The 19018-nt window shown below is 34.7% G+C and overlaps 2 protein-coding genes and 1 long non-coding RNA gene across 5 annotated transcripts; all 3 read left to right on the forward strand.

The window, feature by feature from the left end:
• Nucleotides 1–505: 505 nt before the first annotated feature.
• On the forward strand, nucleotides 506–3801 carry LOC111477033 (WD repeat-containing protein 26 homolog). 2 transcript variants are annotated; one of them, XM_023120977.1, is made up of 5 exons: nucleotides 506–896; nucleotides 1128–1937; nucleotides 2009–2110; nucleotides 2607–3236; nucleotides 3428–3801. In XM_023120977.1, the coding sequence occupies exons 2-5, from the start codon at nucleotides 1173–1175 to the stop codon at nucleotides 3641–3643; spliced, it is 1713 nt and encodes a 570-aa protein (XP_022976745.1). In that variant the 5' UTR covers nucleotides 506–896; nucleotides 1128–1172; the 3' UTR covers nucleotides 3644–3801. The 2 variants fall into 2 exon arrangements, with proteins under 2 accessions (XP_022976745.1, XP_022976744.1); XM_023120976.1 differs by having other exon boundaries at nucleotides 1136–1937.
• A 3682-nt stretch (nucleotides 3802–7483) lies between these two features.
• Nucleotides 7484–7882, forward strand: LOC111477124. Of its 2 annotated transcripts, XR_002717216.1 has the most exons (3): nucleotides 7484–7646; nucleotides 7740–7762; nucleotides 7837–7882. It is a non-coding gene; the product is annotated as an uncharacterized LOC111477124 (long non-coding RNA). The 2 variants fall into 2 exon arrangements; XR_002717215.1 differs by having other exon boundaries at nucleotides 7740–7840.
• Nucleotides 7883–9945: 2063 nt separating this feature from the next.
• LOC111477038 (transcription factor PIF4-like) lies at nucleotides 9946–14038 on the forward strand. The gene is made up of 9 exons (XM_023120987.1): nucleotides 9946–10113; nucleotides 10474–10571; nucleotides 10652–11459; nucleotides 11546–11644; nucleotides 11723–11788; nucleotides 11876–11941; nucleotides 12372–12686; nucleotides 12782–12908; nucleotides 13734–14038. Exons 2-9 carry the CDS (start codon nucleotides 10501–10503, stop codon nucleotides 13736–13738), a joined length of 1557 nt encoding a protein of 518 aa, XP_022976755.1. The 5' UTR covers nucleotides 9946–10113; nucleotides 10474–10500; the 3' UTR covers nucleotides 13739–14038.
• Nucleotides 14039–19018: the final 4980 nt, after the last annotated feature.

The following is a 19018-nucleotide window of genomic DNA, read 5'->3' on the forward strand; positions in this document are numbered from 1 at the left end:
GGTGATATGTAATGTATTTCTTTGAGGGTGTGAGAACCTCTCTCTAATAGACACGTTTTAAAATTGTGAGACAAATGATGATATGTAACACATTCTTTTAAGGGTGTGAGAACCTTTCTCTAGTGGATGGGTTTTGAAATCGTGAGATAGATATTGATATGTAATGAATCAAAATGGATGATATCTACTGACAATGGTGGCCTCGAGCAGTTACATTTGGGATAGAAATCTAAGCGATCTTTCCTCAAAATTACGTTGTTAATTTAATTATTTAAACTAAGGCATACTTGTAATCTTTTTGTGTATTATTTAAACTAAGGCATACTTGTAATCTTTTTGTGTTTTTTACGTTTTGGTTGATGATATATAATTTAACTAATGACAAAAAAAAAAAAATTATTAGATATAATTTTTTTTTTAAAAAAAATTAATTAGAAAACAGAACAGGAAGCCCTTAAATTCAGCTTCATTACGCAGAAACACCGACCATTTATGCGAAGGCCCAAACCAAGAAGAAGCAGGCCTCCCATGGCGGCCATGTTCCCATTCCTCTCTGCGTCTCCAAGTCTCTCTCGCAGTCTACACCAAAACCTTTTGATGCGGTTTCCTCAAAGCAAAGCCGAACCCAGTGAGCTCCTCTTCCAAGCTCCAACCCACAAAAATGCTACCGACTCTTCCCTTTTCCTTCCCCTTTCTATTTCCCAAATCATCAATTCCAATAAATATTTTATGAATTTTGACCCTCCACACTTCATCTTCTCAACTCTTCTTTCCTTCTTTTATCCTCCTCCATTATTGCTCTCTCCTCCTCCTCCTCCTCCTCCTCTTAAATTTCCCTTCATATTCCTACGCTCGCGGGATTGCTTTATCTTTGAGAATCTTGCCTTCGATCATCGGTTAGTTGACACTTCATCTTTGAATGCTTTGGTTGGATGCTCCAATTCCTTGTTCTTGTTTTGATCTTTGATTTGTTGAAATTGCTTGATTCACTGGAAATGCTGGAAATCTGTTTGATGAACTTCAAATAGTGCTTGTTTTTAAGTCAAAGTAATCGGAGTTTTAGGCATTTTTTGTAATTTTGTTCATTGTTTAAGATCTTTGTAGCTTTCCTTTAATGGCGGATCCTTCTATACAGATATATATATTTATATATGGACTGAGCTACACCTTTCATGGGAGGTGTGGAGGATGAAGAACCAGCCTCGAAACGCATGAAACTAGCCTCTACTGAGTTTAGGGCTCTTTCCAACGGTTCTTCCAAGGACTTAATGGCTAGACCCCTACCGTCTGAAGGAGACAATGGCAAGGTTATTGGATCCAGAGGAGTGATTAAAAGAGATGAGTTCGTGAGAATAATTGCTAATGCATTGTATTCTCTCGGTTACAAGAACAGTAGCGCTCGTCTCGAAGAAGAGTCCGGTATACCGTTGCGTTCTTCGTCTGTAAATATATTTACGCAGCAAATTCTTGATGGAAATTGGGATGAAAGCATTAAAACCTTACATAAATTTGGTTTATCCAATGAAAACGTGGTTAAATCTGCCTGTTTTTTGATATTAGAACAGAAATATTTGGAGCTTTTGGAAATTGATAAGGTTATGGAAGCTTTGAAGACATTGAGGACTGAGATTGCTCCACTTTCTATTAACATTGTTAGAATACATGAACTTTCGTCCTTCGTTATGTCTCCTTCACGTAGTGGTTTAATCGGTGAAGAGAATTCGAGAGCTAAGTCTCGGACGAAATTGCTCGGGGAATTGCAGAAACTTCTTCCACCTTCGATTATGATACCTGAAAATAGGTTGGAAGATTTAGTCGAACAGGCCCTTTTGTTGCAACGTGATTCTTGTGTTTATCACAACGCTTCAGATCAAGACATGTCGTTGTATATGGATCATGATTGTGGGAAAAATAAGATACCTTCTCAAACTTTTCAGGTGAGATTTTAAATAATTTTTTGAGATATTATCCTCTTTGGCTAATTTTTTTTTTTTCTTTTTTCGGACAGGTATTACAAGCACATAGTGATGAAGTTTGGTTTTTGCAATTTTCTCATAATGGGAAGTTCTTAGCCTCATCATCTAGTGATCTATCTGCAATCATATGGGAGGTATAATCCCTATCACCCCAATCGAGAAGTATTTACATTTTTTTTATGATCTATGTGAGTATTCGGGTCGGTTGAAGCACACCTTAGCTTAGCTAATCTAAGGTGACAATAGGTTGACCGTACTGTACTTGATTACTGGAAAACTTGTAGTATTTTAATATCGGTAAGTATTCAGGTCCGTTGATGAACACCTTAGCCTAGCTTAGCTAATCTAAGGTGACAACAGGCAAACCTGTATTCATTTTCTTTAGAACTACGCTCGTTGAGCTTATGGAATTTGGTAAAAATTACTCGTCTTGAAAATTTAGTTTCCATAACCAATTTCTTGAGAGTTATTCGGTAAAAATGCTCAATTCCGATCCAACTTTATACGAGGGCTTTCTATTTTTCGTTACTATCTCTTTCATCCTGCCTTTGCTATATTAACCATGCGACTCGGGCCAATACCCCGTGCGTTCAAATATCTAATCTCTGTGTGTACTTGTTTGTTTTGTAGGTAAACTCCAATGGTAAGTGCTCTCTAAAGCATAAACTATCTGGCCACCAGAAACCCATTTCCTTGATTTCATGGAGTCCCGACGATAATCAGCTGCTAACGTGTGGGGTGGAGGAGGTTATTAGGCGGTGGGATGTTTCAACCGGCAAGTGCCTCCATGTTTATGAAAAGGCTGGCTTCGGGATGGTTTCATGTGGATGGTTTCCTGATGGGAAGTCTATACTTGCTGGTATTAATGACAAGAGTATCTCCATGTGGGATTTAGATGGCAAAGAGTTGGACTCTTGGAAAGGGCAACGGATTTCGAAGATATCGGATTTAGAAATATCGGACGACGGGAAGAACATTATTAGTATATGCCGAGAAACCGCAATTTTGCTTCTCGATAGGGAGATCAAAATTGATAGATGGATTGAAGAAGATCAAGTAATAACTTCTTTTCAGTTGTCCAAAGATAATAAATTCTTGCTGGTTAATCTTCTGAATCAAGAAATCCATCTATGGAGCTTAGTTGGTGAACCCAATCTTGTATGTAAGTATACAGGTCATAAGCGGACTCGGTTTGTTATTCGGTCCTGTTTTGGAGGACTTGAGGAAGCTTTTATTGCAAGTGGCAGTGAGGACTCACGGGTAGGCAAATCGTTTGTTCTTTTAACATCTCGAGAACTTAGTTAAAATGAAGGCATCGAATGAAGGATGTCGATGACTTAGTTAAAATGAGAACACTAATCTCTTTCGAGATCTCGAGTTTCTTCTTTCTATGAACTATATAAATACTCTTTTGTATATCCTAATGGATCGTTCGTCCTCGCTGTTTGTAGGTATATATATGGCACAGAGGATCCGGGGAGCTTATCGAAGCGCTGACTGGTCACTCTGGCTCGGTTAATTGTGTGAGCTGGAATCCTACAAACCCGCACATGCTGGCATCGGCCAGCGATGACCATACGGTTAGAATTTGGGGCGTGAAGGGACTAAATGTAAAATCGAAGAATGCATACAGCAATGGCATCCACTATTGCAATGGCGGAGCTTAACGAGAACGCGTACGGCTGCCCCTGGTTCTTATTCTTTTCTTCCCTCTCTGACAGTTGCTCATGTAAATACTTACTATTATCACTTTTCTAAGTTAAGATTCATGTTAAATGGGAATCATGAAGTTTATTTCTGAAATGAATAAGTTATTTCAAAGGTACTCGTTTCGCTTTATTTCGTCTACTTGATACGTTACTGATCTGAGATGACTGGCTTAGGCATCTAGAATACTGTTTATTTTGTTTCACGGGACTGCTTGTCAGGTTCGGGATGGGTTTTGAGCGATAATTCATTGCTTTGGCATCTAGAATACTATTTATTTTGTTTCATGGGATTGCTTATCGGGTTCGGGATGGGGTTTTGAGCGATAATTCAATGCTTTGGCATCTAGAATACTATTTACTTTGTTTCACGGGATTGCTTATCAGGTTCGGGATGGGGTTCCAAGCGATAATTCAATGCTTTGGCAGCTACGATCTTTTGTGGTTTACTTTGAGCATTGAAATATGCTTCATGTACTTCATATTCTTGTGTGAAACTTGATTGAGCCTTTAGTTATCAGACATATAATCTATTGATAGCTTGGTTTTTTCTTACATGTTTCTCTGGCCCTAAATGGGAACGGAAAGGACGGTTTCTGTAACAGTCCAAGTCAATCGCTATCTGATATTGTCCTCTTTGGGCTATTCGTGTCAGGTTTTCCCTCAAGGTTAACATGTCTTTAGGAAGAAGTTTTCACACCATTACAAAGAATGTTTCGTTCCCCTCTCCAACCGATGTGAGATCTCACCGTTTCTTTACTCTTCAATGAGTTGCTTTGAAACATTCGTCTGTTTTGATCTTCTTTTAGGTGTCAATTCCTTGGGATATCTCTTCACCTTCCTCCTAACGTCCCTGGGGTTTTGACTTGGGGCTGGATTTGACAAGTAGATCGAGTTTCGATTTTAGTTTCTTAATCGGGGTAGTAGAGGGTTGCTCCTTGTATTGTTGCTCGTGGTCTACCCTACTATGTTATAAGGAGGTATTGTCAGACTTTGCTGAGTCCAAGGGCTGCGTCGAGAGACACCCTACTATGTTAGAAGGAGGTATTGTCGGACTTTGCCGAGTCCAAGGGCTGCGTCGAGAGATGCCCTACTATGTTATAAGGAGGTATTGTCGGACTTTCGAGAGACACCCTACTATGTTATAAGGAGGTATTATCGTGTGTCGAGAGACGACAAAAGAAATATAAGTTTGCTGTTTTTGTCATAGTTGACTTCATTGTTGGCTTTTAATTGAATATGCTTTTGAGTGATGCTGCTGTCTAAATCCATTTCATATTTTTATGAAGCATATGTTCCATCTCTTTTTCTAAGCTATATTTGATGACTTAAGCCATTGTTTTAAGCTTTATTTGAATTGAGAGATGCACATTGAATGCTCAATCGAATAACGTTATAGAAACGACGTATTATGGAGTTCCATTTGCTATAAATTTAGTCAAACAAACAACTTCTACGTAGCTTTGCGTCAGTGTCGTGTGGTTTATAAATTAAGCTAGGACGTTATTGAAACATTGACTTTTTTGTTTTCAACTTGACGTTTTATGTTATTTAGTGCGAATGTGCTAAGTAGGGAGTACTTGTTCTTCATTGTCACTTTGCTTAGCTTACCGCACTGGATGCACAATCTCATTGATCCGTCTTTTATTATAAACCACATAAGTGCTTTCTAGAGTGTGACGTAGAGACGAATAAAACCCTTGTCTAACAGGTTTTGTAGTTGTACCTCGAAAACCTCTATTTTGATTTGTTTTGTTCTTCTCACTTGTACGATGATCACGTATAACACATACGTGTCGATGGAGGTAGAGGTATCTATCGTATGTATCCAACATTTCAATGGAGGCACATACGATGAAGGTGGGGGAATAGAGAAAAATGTGTTTACGTTGCGTTTACGTTGTTCTTTTTTGGACGGAAGAAAAAATAAATAAATTTAAAAGAAAATTACCAAACAATTAAAACCGTATTTTCATTAGTACCACAAATGAAAGCTTGAATTCTCAACCATTCTCCTTCAGAAACAAAAATCCAAAACAATAAGAAATTCCTTCTTTTAATCTTTGGGGTGCCGTAGCCATGGCGGTGCCGTTAAATTCCGGCCGCTTCTTTTCAATTCCTCCTACAAACGGCCGTAGAATTTACAGAGTGACCGCCGTGGTGGTGGCTGCTTCGGCGGAAGAGAAAGTGAAGTTGGGCGGTTCTGACCTGAAGGTAACCAGGCTTGGCGTTGGAGCTTGGTCTTGGAGAGAACATCTACTGGAACAGCCTTTGATTGGGACGGTAAGTTTATCAAATCACTCTCAAATTAAGTAATAAAAAAAAAAAAATGGAATTAACCCTTTTCAGTTCGCAGTAAATATATGTAATTTTAGTAGTCACAATTAGATAATACATCAATTACTATCTCAAAATTACCGTCAATTTTAGCCTTTATTTACCTTTTCAACTTAGTAACTATGGTAAAAAGAGTTTCAATTATTGTTAAATTGCAGATTACTTGTAATTAAATTTTTTTTTTCAATTTAAATTTAGTAAATTTTTTATTAGATGAATATGACTCTCTACAATAATATAATATTGTCCAACTTGAGTATCACGTTGATCATCAGCTCTCATGGTTTTGTTTTGGGCTTCCCAAAAGGCCTTTATCCCAATAGATAGAGTATTCCTTGATTATAAATCCTTTCATTATCCAACAATCATTTTTTACTATGCCTTCGAGGAGGCTCGACTCCTTTTCTTTTCAAGTATTTTGTTCGACATTTGAGGATTTACTAATCTATTGGCACGACTAAGTTTAGGGCATGACTCTAATACCATGTTAGATGAACACGACTCTCCACAATGGTATGATATTGTCCACTTTGAGTATAAACTCTCATGACTTTGTTTTAGGTTTCCCAGAAGGCTTCTACCAATAAATAGAGTATTCCTTGATTATAAACTCATGAACGGATGTGGGACTTTCATCCTCCAACATTTTTTTTATTTGAATAATTGGATTAGCGGATTGTATTATAGTTTATGGTACAACAATATATAACAAATAATAATAATAATAATAATAATAAATAATAATAATGTTTAAGTCCATAAAATATAATTTATTGATGATTTATTAGAATTAAATTGAAATATTTAAAATCATATAAACTAAATTGAATATTTTAAAATAAGGAACAAACGTCTAAACTAAAATATATATTTAGCTTAATTTTTTTAATTAGTGGAATAATCGAACCATCGACCTTTTAAAATGATACTCGAAGTCATAGTTTTATTTATTGATGTATGCTCGATTTAACATCATTTGAGATTTTTTGTTTCAGATAGGAAGCTAAAGGATACTTTAGGTGCTGTAGAATCAGAAACTCTTTTAGGAAGGTACCCTTTTAAACGACGTTTTTGTTTTTGTTTCTCGTGTCTCTTTTACGACATTTTTATATCTCGTTTCTCAATCCTCGTTTGTAACGTTTTTGTTTCTCGTTTCTTGTTTTCTACTAAGTTTTTGCTTCTCGTTTCTCTTTTACGTCATCTTTGTTTCTCGTGTCTCTTTTACGACGTTTTTATTTGATAATTATGAGATCTGATATTGATTAGAAGAGAATGAAACATTTCTTATAAGAGTGTAAAAACCTCTCCCTAATAGACATGCGTTTTAAAATTGTGAAACTGATTGCTATACGTAATGGGTCAAAGCGGACAGTATTTGCTAGTGGTGGCCTCGAGATGTTACAATAACTGTCTTTATGTCCCACCTAACAACACTTGACTTGACTTTCGAGCGTTACTACATATTCATTAAAGAAAAGAATGCAAAGGATCCAAGAGTTGATGTCACAGTGGCCACAAAGTTTGCAGCATTGCCATGGAGGCTTGGTCGTCGAAGCGTGATATGAGTCCTTAAGGACTCCCTCGCTCGCCTCGGCCTTGCGTCGGTCGACCTGTATCAACTTCATTGGTCAGTGCCTGTTGACTCTTTCAAGCAGCTTCTCTTTACTACATATATAGCTTTGAACTCACTATATTGGCCGGTTTTGGCTTTGTTTCTCAGGCTTGGAATATGGGGAAATGAAGGTTCTTCTTCACTCCTCAACCTTGAATTTTCTCCTTAAAGAAGAAGCTTAGTTCATTAACAATTGCTTTTAAAGGGTATACTGATGGTCTTGGAGATGCTGTTGAGCTGGGACTTGTGAAGGCTGTTGGTGTTTCAAATATACCAGGTTACTCGAGGAGCTCGATTGTGAGATCCCATATCAGTTGGAGAGAGGAACGAAACATTCCTTATAAGGGTGTGGAAACCTCTCTCTAATAGACGCGTTTTAAAATCGTGTGGCTGATGGCAATATGTACCGAGTCAAAGTGGATGATATTTACTAGTGGTGGACTTGAATTGTTACAAATGGTATCAGAGCCAGTCACTAGGTGGTAAGTCCATTCAAATATCTCATTGCTTCTACTATAAAGTTGACTTGAATTTTGCTTCGGTTCTGATATCAACCATAACGATTTGTCATTTTACTCTTAAATAAGTGGGTCGTTTCGTGATTTGATGGAACTAGAGCTGCTGTCGTGTTCTACATTTTCTCAATTCAAATAATTAATGGTGTGAGAACGTGTTTATATTATTATATTGGTACAAATCCATGATTCAAAATAAAATTGTAACAATTCAAGCTCACTGCTAGCAAATATTGTCTACTTTGGTTTGTTACATATCATCGTTAGTCTCATAAATGTGTCTACTGGGAAGAGGTTTCCCCGCCCCTATAAAGAATGTTTTGTTCCCCTCTCCAATTGACGTGGGATCTCACAATCTACTCTCTTTGAGGGTCCAACGTCTTTGTTGACACGCTAATAATGTTTGATTAATCCACCACACCTAAATATTTAGGTGGGAAAGTTATCTTATTTATAATCAAATAAATTACAAAGATATCGAAAGAATAATAAATGAAAATATGGAAGAGATACCCATAGTAATAAGGCAAATATTTATAATATTTGTCTTATAATAAAATATCAAATATAATATATATGGTAAACTATAATTTATTACTAAATATTCTTAACACACACCGTTCAAAGTCTAGCTCTTATATTATTCATTAAAGGTGTGTTTGAGCGGTTACAAAATAAATGCAAATTTAAAAAATTTAAATCGAGATTTAATAGATTTGGTGATAAGTATGTCAATTTTTTCAACGAAAAACATGGTAATTTTGTTTCTTTAATTTGTGGTCGGTGTCGGTGGAGTCTTCCGTTTTAAATGATTCTCAAATAATGTATTACTTAAATAATAATAATAATAATAATATATATATATATATATATATATATATATATATATATTTTTTTTTTGTTTTCCTAATTTAATTAAAAAAATAAAATATTTCCTTACAATTATGAAAAGTAAATAATTTAATTTATTTTTTTTATAATTTTCTTCCAAAAATACAAAATCTTTGAACTTAAGATCATTTAAGATACATTAGAAGGAGAATTGAAAGTTTAAATAATTATTTAATAATTATAAAATTAAATAATTAATAAACACAAAATAACAAATTTAGGATTCATAAAATATTTTTAAAAAAACATACCAAAATAAATAATAATAATTGAAGGACAACAGAATCCAATCCAAATTTAAAAAAAAAACTAAAATAATTAGTTTTTAAGAACATGTTTTTTTCATAAAAAATGGACTAAAGTTCAAATATTTATATAAAAAAAATTATTTTTTAATTTTCGAATTTAATAAAAAAAAAATCAAATATTTTCTTCCAAAAATATAAAATCTTTAAACTTAGGATCATTAATTTTAAAAATATGTTATAGAGAGAATTGAAAGTTTAAATAACTATATAATAATTATAAAATTAAATAATTAATAAACACAAAATAACAAATTTAGGATTGATTAAATAATTAAAATAAAAAACATACCAAAATAAATAATAATAATAAGAATAATAATTGAAGGACAATTTCTATAGCTTTAACCTGAAAGATAACATAACTTTTGGGATAGGCAAAATCAGGTGGTGAGTTGTCATTACTGTTCTTCCGACCACATTTGTCTCCTCTCCCTCTCATCATTGAGAGATATAATAAAACACACCCTCCATGGATATTGATCTTCAACCTCCCCCGTTGGTCCTACAAGAAAATCACAGACGCCTTGCCTCTTCGCCACGTGTCCTCCCCTTCTACTTCACCTCTATTCCTTATAGTACCGAATCTTTGCTCTGACCTCTGTGTGTGTGACGTCCTTTTCCCTCACCACTGGTTTTAAATGCCTTTTGGTCCATTTCTCACTCGCTCCATTGCATTTGCTGTTGAGTTTTCTCCTTTTACAGAGAAATCACGAACAGGGTCACTTCCATTTTCCAGCTTTCTCTCGATTCAAACTCGGATTTCTTCAGGTTTTTGACTCTGTTCTTCGTGTTCTTTGCTTATGGGTATTGGGTTTTGGGTATTTTCTTTCCTTTTCTCTGTTTGAAAGGCTTGATTATGGCATTTTCTAATCATTTCTTTGTTTAGATACTCAATTATGTGCATTATTTTACTGGTTTACTTGGACTTTCTTCTCATTCTTTGGCTTAATCTTCATTAATTATTTCATTTTTTGGTCAAGTTCTATGCTAGATTTTGTGGGTTTAGTGCAATAATTTGTGGGTGTTTCTTGTTTTCTGCTTTGGAAGCCTCTAAGTATTGAATTTTGTGTTCTAATTTGAGATTTTAAGGGCTTTTTTTTTTTTTGCCTTGTTCTTCCATTTTGACAGAGCTTTTGTGTCAAAGCGGCGGCGGCCATGAATTATTGCTTTCCTGATTGGAACTTGGAGGGTGATCTTCCTTCAGCTAGCCATAAGAAATCAATGGGGTTAGCCCTTTTTTCTTGTTGTTTTCGAATGTTTGGTGCATTTTCAACATGGTTTTTAAGCTTTGATGGGGATTTTACAGACATGAACATGATGATCTTGTGGAGCTGTTATGGAGAAATGGGCAAGTGGTCTTACAAAGCCAAAAGGCTAGAAAGCCAAGCCTTATTCAGAAACAGAATCAACCTCTTGATAGGACTAATATTTCTTCTGGAATTTCAAGCACTTTGATTCAAGATGATGACACGGTTTCGTGGATTCATGATCCGCTCGACGACGATTCGTTCGACAAGGAATTTTGTTCTGAGTTCTTCTCCGAAATGCCACAAACTAGATTTGGTGCCTTTGATGCTGCTGCTGCTACTCAGAACTCTAAGCCTCCTGCAGTTCTTGCTGAGCTTCCTACGAACACGATGCCTCCTCCGAAATATCAGTGTTCAGGTTCGATACGACAAACGAAGGATTTGGGAGATTTAGGAAAAATGGTGAACTTTTCTCAAGTTCCTGTGGCATTGAGGGGTGATTTGGGATCATCAAATGGAGGGAGAGAGCCTGGAAACATGATACATGGAGAGGTAAGAGATTGTTCAGCAACTACGGTTGGTTCGAGCCACTGTGGAAGCAACCAAGTTCCTAATCCTGAACCAATTGTGAGTCGAGTTTCGACGAGTGGTGTCGGGAATGCTGGCTTATCTGTTGATCTCTCTAACAAAAAGATGGCTGCACAAGGTGAGAGGGAAAAAACTGAGACCATGGATCCAACTGCTACTTCGTCCTCGGGCGGTTCGGGAAGTAGTATGGATAGAAGTAGAACAATTGGACAATCTAATGGAGGTAATGGCAACAAAAGAAAAGGTCGAGACGGGGAAGAATCCGAGTGCCAAAGCGAGGTAAAGCTATTAAGCATTTTTTCAATCATGAAGTCGATTAGTTATAGTTTCGAGTTATGAACATCACGGCTCGAGCTTTTCTGCAGACTGCTGAACTAGAATCTGCTGAGGGAAACAAGGCAGCTCCACGGTCGGGATTTCCGCGCAGGACTCGTGCTGCTGAAGTACATAACCTTTCGGAAAGGGTAGGATATCAAGAATTCCCCATTTATCAATCTTTTTTCTATTATGAACTTCATGTTAAGAGCTTAGTTGTAGTGCAGAGAAGAAGAGAAAGGATAAATGAAAAGATGAAAGCACTGCAAGAACTCATACCACATTGTAATAAGGTAACCAACAATGATTGAAACATATTAAGTCAACTTGGTTGACTTCAAAATTTTCAGTGTTCATAAATCTTTTGTTCTTTGTCACAGACCGACAAAGCTTCAATGCTAGATGAAGCTATTGAATATTTGAAGTCACTTCAATTACAACTACAGGTATGAGTTTAGCTACGAATTCCACAAAATCTACTGATTTTTGCGTTTTTGTGAGATCCTACCTCGGTTGGAGAGGGGAACGAAGCATTCCTATTAAGATTGTGGAAACTTTTCCCTAGTGGACGTGTTTTAAAACCTTGAGGGGAAACCCGGAAAGGAAAGCCCAGAGAGGACAATATCTGCTAGCGGTAGGCTTGAGCTGTTACAATTGGTATCAGAGTTAGACATGGGGTGGATTGTGAGATCCCACATCAGTTGGAGGAGGGAATGAAAAACAAAGCATTCCTTATAAGGGTGTGGAAACTTTTCCCTAGTGGACACGTTTTAAAACCTTGAGGAGAAGTTTAAAAGGGAAAGCTCAAAGATGACAATATCTACTAGCGGTGGGTTTGAGCTGTTATAGTTTTTTTAATTGCTTAATGTTCTATAGGTTATGTGGATGGGAAACGGGATGGCACCAATGATGTTTACCGGCGTTCAACATTACATGTCTCGAATGGCTATGGGCATGGGAATGGCTCAGCCTTCAATGCCTTCAATGCCTTCAATTCACAACTCAATGCAATTACCTCGGGTCTCGGTTGTCGATCAATCAGTTTCAGTGACTCCGACTCCAAACCAACCGACGATATGCCAACCTCAACTTTTCAACCCCGTGAATTATCAAAATCAGATGTCGAATCCCGCTTTGCAAGAGCAGTATGCTCGTCTAATGGGCTTCCATCATATGCAACCTAGCTCACAGGTTAGATATTGGATTGTGTTTAGAGTTTGTCTGTTGGATGTTTTGTTCAAAAATTGTAACAATTAAGATTAATCATGTCTGGTTTTGTTTTGCAGCCCATAAATGTCTTCAGATTTTGTCCCTCAAAAGTCTTGCAAAGTCAAACGCCAGCAGCAACTGGCCCTCCTAGTGGACCTACTTTTGGGGGATCTATAGCCAATGATATTGTAAATGGAACTTTGGGTAAGTCTTACTAATCATTCTTATTGTATCATTAACAAATGATTAATGTTAATCCGTGAGATTCCACATCAGTTGGGGAGAAGAACGAAACATTCTTTATAAGGGTGTCGAAACCTCTTCCTAGCAAACACGTTTTAAAAACTTTGAGGGAAAGCCCGAAAGGGAAAGCCTAAAGAGAACAATATCTGCTAGCGGTGGACCCCGAAGAGGGGTGGACTGTGAGATCCCACATCAGTTGAGGAAGAAAACGAAGTCTTCTTTCTAAGGGTGTGAAAATCTCTTCCTAGCAAACACGTTTTAGAAACCTTGAGGGGAAGTCCGAAAGGAAAAGCCGAAAGAGGACAATATCTGCTAGCGATGGACCCTGAAGGGGGGTGGATTGTGAGATCCCACATCAATTGATGATGAAAACGAAGCATTTTTTACAAGGGTGTGGAAATCTTTTCCTAGTAGACGCGTTTTAAAAACCTCAAAAGGGAAAGCCCAACAAAGAGGACTATATCTACTAGCGGTGGGCTTAGGTTGTTACGTAATCCAACTTGAACACGACTTCTCTTCCCGTAATCAATGTTCATATTTGTCGGTTTCGACGTAATTTAGGGTACCAAGTCATCAAAATCCTTACCCTTCAAAAACCTTCACCTTGTTGTCAACCAATTCGCCCCATGCGTTCTAGTGGCTCTCTTTACAAGTCGTAATCTCGAGTGTAAATGCACGGTGGCCAATGGAATTAAAACTACATTCCTCTTTTTGAATCCGATACCGCAAGTGTCTCTCGGTCACGTAGCTATCGTTAACACTCTTTTCTTTTGCTGATGTTAACAGGTTGACAACCGAAAATTATCCATGTTTATCAGTTAGCTAAGGTTCCTCCCTCAGTCTATAACAGAGCATCATTCCCAGATTGTTGTTCTCCATGTATATCTGATACAGATTCTTGCCTCCATGCCTCCAAGAACACAGCTTATATGAATTCAAGGTATTTAACAATTTTTTTTGTCGAAAAAACGCTACGAAAAATAAGTTCATCTAGTTTGTTCTACCGAAATATCGAGTTTAAAAGTAGCTTAAGCTCTTGTTTATGTAATATCTCTTACATTATCCATGAATTCAAAAGAAGTTGCTTTGAATCTTTGAGTGTGTGTCTTTTCTGCAACTATTCTCCTGATACGAACATATTATAGGGTGGGGTGACCTAAAGTTTAAGGGTGGGTGGGGATAGAATGATGAAATGGAACCCACAAGAGATTTGGACTTAGATGAACAAAGGACCATTCAATAAATGGGTATAGCATATTGACAGCTCTATATAGAGAGCTTTAACATCTTATCCCTATCTTTTTGTTGATTGTTGGGAGTTTGAAAGGGACTTGTTTTTGCACAAAGTTAGTCCTATCTTTTGCCAACTTGCTTGATGGTATGTTTTCTTGTTTCATGGCCATTCATGCCCCCACTTGTTAGAAAAGAAAAGGACCAACCACTTTGAGTGATAATTTAGTGACATTCCATGGATTTCAAGCTTTGTGTTTCTCAATCATTGGATTTGGTTTGGTTTTGGTTGTTAATTGTGGATTTGACTTGTTAAACTCGACTCGGGTTCTTGTCTTTGGTTGTTTAAGGACTTATCGTTCTTTTTTTTTGTTTGTATGGAGAGATAACGAGAGAGAACGTTGCTGAACTCGACCCAGATCTCTGTCTTTGCTTGGTTAAATGTTTGTTGGAGAGGGGAAACTTGTCCCGTATTGTAGTTTTCCCTAAACTTGTCTTGCATTGATTGGAGAGGGGAACGAAACATTTTTATAAAAGTGTGGAAACTTTTTCGTAATAGACGTGTTTTAAAAACCTTGAGAGGGAAGCCCAAAGAAAATAATATCTGTTAGTGGTGGGCTTGAGTTGTTATAAATGGTATCAAAGCCGGACATCGGACAATGTGCTAGCGAATATGTTGAGCTCTCAAAGGGGGTGGATTATGAGATCCCACATTAGTTATAGAGGGGAACGAAACATTTTTTTATAAGAGTGTGGAAACTTATTCCTAACAGAAGCGTTTTAAAAACTTTGAGGGGAAGCCTGTAACGAAATCTCAAAGATGACAATATTTGCTAGTGGTGAGTTTGGACTGTTACAAATAGTATCAGAGCCAGACACCGAGCGGTGTGCCGATGAGGACGTTGGATCTCCAAGGGAGTGGATTGTGAGATCCCACATTAGGTGGAGAGGGGAACGAAACATTCATTTTAAGGGTGTGGAAACCTTTTCCTAACAAACGCGTTTTAAAATTTTGAAGGGAAGCCTAAAAGGGAAAGCCCAAAGAAAATAATATCGGTTAGCGGTGAATTTGAGCGGTTACAAATAGTATCAAAGCTAAACACGGAACTACCAAACTCAACCCAAATCTATGTGTTTGCTTATGCTGCTGTTCTTTTTCCTGTTTGGATGGAGAGAAAAAAAGAGAACATTTGTACTGTGAATAAGAAAAGTGAAGAAAAATACGTGGGTGATAATAGATTAGATAAGGCATTCGCTGTACCAATCATTTTCTTCATTACCGAATCTGGCCAACAAATTACCTAAATTTATAAAAATAATTTTTGTATTTTTATCTAAAAAAATAACTATAAACTTCAAAAATAAAAATAAAATCTTAAAAATACTCGAATTTTCAAGAATAATCTAAAAAATATCCTTATTTTCTTGATTAATATCTTATTTAAAAAATACTCGTGACCCTTTAATAGAAAATATTCTTAAATTTTAAAAATTTTCATTTTTTTTTAAAAAACGATGCTTTTTTTAAACAACGTATAAGTGATTTCTATTTATAATCGAGGAAGAGTATTTTTTTTTAATTTAATTTTTTTTTAGTGAAAGTTTAAGAGTATTATTGAAACATTTAATATTTTCGTGTATTAATGTTTGAAACCTTGATAAATTATTTTCTGAATTTTTTATTTAAATAATTGGAAAATTCTATATTTGTATGTGATTCAATGGATAAGAGATTTTATTATATCCTATCCGTATTATTAAAGTGAATCTAGAAGCATCAAGAGAATACCATTTTCTTAAAATAAAAAATAAAAAAAATGAAAAAATATAGATTCTTTGGGAGGAGCATTTTTAGTAATATTATATTTATTAATAATTACTGACGATTGAATTTTGTAATTTATTTAAATAATATCTTTAAATTTTTAAAAATGTAAATAAAGAAAAAACTACCTTTAAATTTTAAAAAATTCAAAAACACGGTTGTCAGTTAATTCCCTTATAGAAATCATTAATATTTTGTTTAAAAAATAACAAACTTTTAAAATTTAATACCTTTAATTTTTTTTTAATTTTTTAACGTACTTTAAAAACTTTAAAAATATCTTCAAACGTTTTTAAAAAATTTAAAAATACCTTTAGTATAATATTTAAAAAATACTCAATATTAACAAAAATTTATGGTTATTTTTTAAATATAATATTTACCGTACAATTGTTTAAAAAAATTGAAAGATATTAATAACATCTTTTATATATTTTTTAAATTCTATTAAAAGTTCATTGTTGAAACAAAATATTAATCCATCCCAACTTTTATTAAAAATTTAAAAGTTTATGAGTATTTTCATAATTAATTATAAAAAATAATATTTTTTATTTGTATTTATTATAAATATGATCATTTTCATATACTAATTGAGAGAGATTTGCAAGGGAGAATATATGTAAATGAAGATGGAAGAGTGACATATATAAAAATAAATTTATAGTTAGACATTAATTTTTAAAAATTATAAACATAATAAAAAGACAACGGTAACACTATTTTTTTATTATTTATTAAAAAATTAAGTGGAAAAATCCTTGAGATTTCTTTATATGGACTTTGGTAGGCCCAAATGAAGAGATATTGGGCCTGTATTTGCTGCTTCAAAAGCCCAAACAGTCCGTGTTACATATGGGCTTATGAGGGAATTGGGCCCATCTCGTCCGCAGAACAGAAACCAATGAAAGAGAGAGATTTAATTCATAATATTTATACGAAACGAACATGAGAATATTATTAATAATTTACTTGATTTTGGAGTTATTTTCTATTCCTTCTCCTTCAATTATTGGTCTATTTTTAATTTTCCATACCTGTAATTATAAACAAAATTAATTTAAATCAAAATAATATTCTTTTTAGACGTGGGATCTCACAGTCCACCCTCTTCAGAGCCTAGCATCTTTGTTAATACTCGTTCCCCTTTCAAATCAATGTGAAATCTCACAATCCATTCCCTTTCGTGACCAAACATTCTCGCTAGCACATCGCTCGATGTCTAATACCACATGTAATAACTCAAGTCCACCACTAGCTATATTGCAGATCTAACTAAAAAAATAAAATAAAATAAAAGAGTAAATCCACTAATTTAAAAAATATAAAATTTATGTATATATATATATTAATTTAATAATTATTGTATTTGAAATAATATCAATTTTATAATATACGGAAAAGTGTGGAAGAGTTATTTTTTTAATAAATTTACCCCACGGTAAAAAAAAAAATGCAATGAAGACGTGGTAAAAGATTATAGACGTTTCTAGATGCAGAGGCACGTTTGAAGATGGGAAGTTTGGCGAAGGCTGAGTTGCGTGTCCAACCTTTTTTACATTTCCCAATATTTTTCATTCATTGCCGTAATTGGAAATTTATGCTCAGAATTTCTCCTCTTATTAAATGCAATTTACCATTTTTCCACCCACTTTTTGAATTGTTCGAACTACGAAATTATTTTCACAATTTTGGCTCTCAATACACAAAATTTGACACTTTTATCCATTTTATTCCTAAATTTTATTATTATTATTATTTTAGTACTTGGGATTTATTTGAATTGCCTTAATATATATATATATATATATAAGCTTAAAATTATATTTAAAAAATTATGATTTATTATGGACTGTAAGATGAGGTTAGTGGTCTATGGCAAGTGATGGTAGTAGCGGTGGTTAACAGTGGCAGTAGTTGGAATGATTGTAACAACTCAAACTCATCGTTAGTATATATTGTCTGTTTTGGTCCGTTACGTATCATCGTCAATCTCACAGTTTTAAAACGTGTCTTCTAAATAGAGGTTTCCACACTTTTATAAAAAAAATGTTTTGTTCTTCTCTCCAACTGGATGTAGGATCTTACAATGATAGTTGACACTGGCAGGGGTTGGTAGGCAACAATGGTGAACTTCAATGGGCATTTGTGGTGGTTGTTGCTATAGACAATGACAATCATAATTCAAATGGACGTGGATATACTTTGAAGAGGCCGTCTAAGGGTATTTTGGTCATTTTCATATCGTAAATTTATTTTCTTTCTTTTAATTTAATTTTTTAGAGGAATAATGACTTTGAACTTTCTTGCCTTTTCAAAGTTGGCAACTTTTTGAATAGCAATAGAATAAATAGCCCGAGGCTTCCCGAAGAACGGAAGAAATCAATAGCCAAGGTTAATTTTGTGACGTATTTGATATTTACTTTTTTACCCTTCTCTTCTCAAGTACCAAAATATCTTTCAAAATAATGTCATCTGAAATAAAATTGAGCTATTCATTATTTATTATTGTTTATTTAATTTAAGTCTTAATAGTAAAGATGTTTGTGAAGTGAAGACCTAAGAATTTCTTCGTTCCTATCCATAAAAAAATTTACCGACTTTAAAAAACCATCCTATTTAAAGTTCTTTTTAATTAAAAAATCATTTAAACGGTTCGCTTCACAAAAAAAATTCTAATAAAATTTAAATATCGTAATATATAAAAATAATAATTAACCTATCAAATTATTTAATTATGATATATAGATATAACTCAATTATTCGACTTTATCGATTAACTTCGTTCAAAAATGACGTAATCCATGCTTTTATAATGATAATGATAATGATTATTATTATTATTATTATTATTATTATTATGTATAAAAAATGTAATTAGGGTGGAGCGCGGACAGGAATCGGGATAAATAATTTTTATTTTTTTACTCCTCGCTCCTTCCTCATTGTCTTCCGAATATGAGATTTTTCTCTTTATTAACAGCAGGTTTCGGTCTCGAAAAGAATCAACAAATCT

The sequence above is a fragment of the Cucurbita maxima genome, unplaced genomic scaffold (assembly GCF_002738345.1).
Source record: "Cucurbita maxima cultivar Rimu unplaced genomic scaffold, Cmax_1.0 Cma_Scf00003, whole genome shotgun sequence".
In the NCBI taxonomy this organism is placed as follows: Eukaryota; Viridiplantae; Streptophyta; class Magnoliopsida; order Cucurbitales; family Cucurbitaceae; genus Cucurbita; species Cucurbita maxima.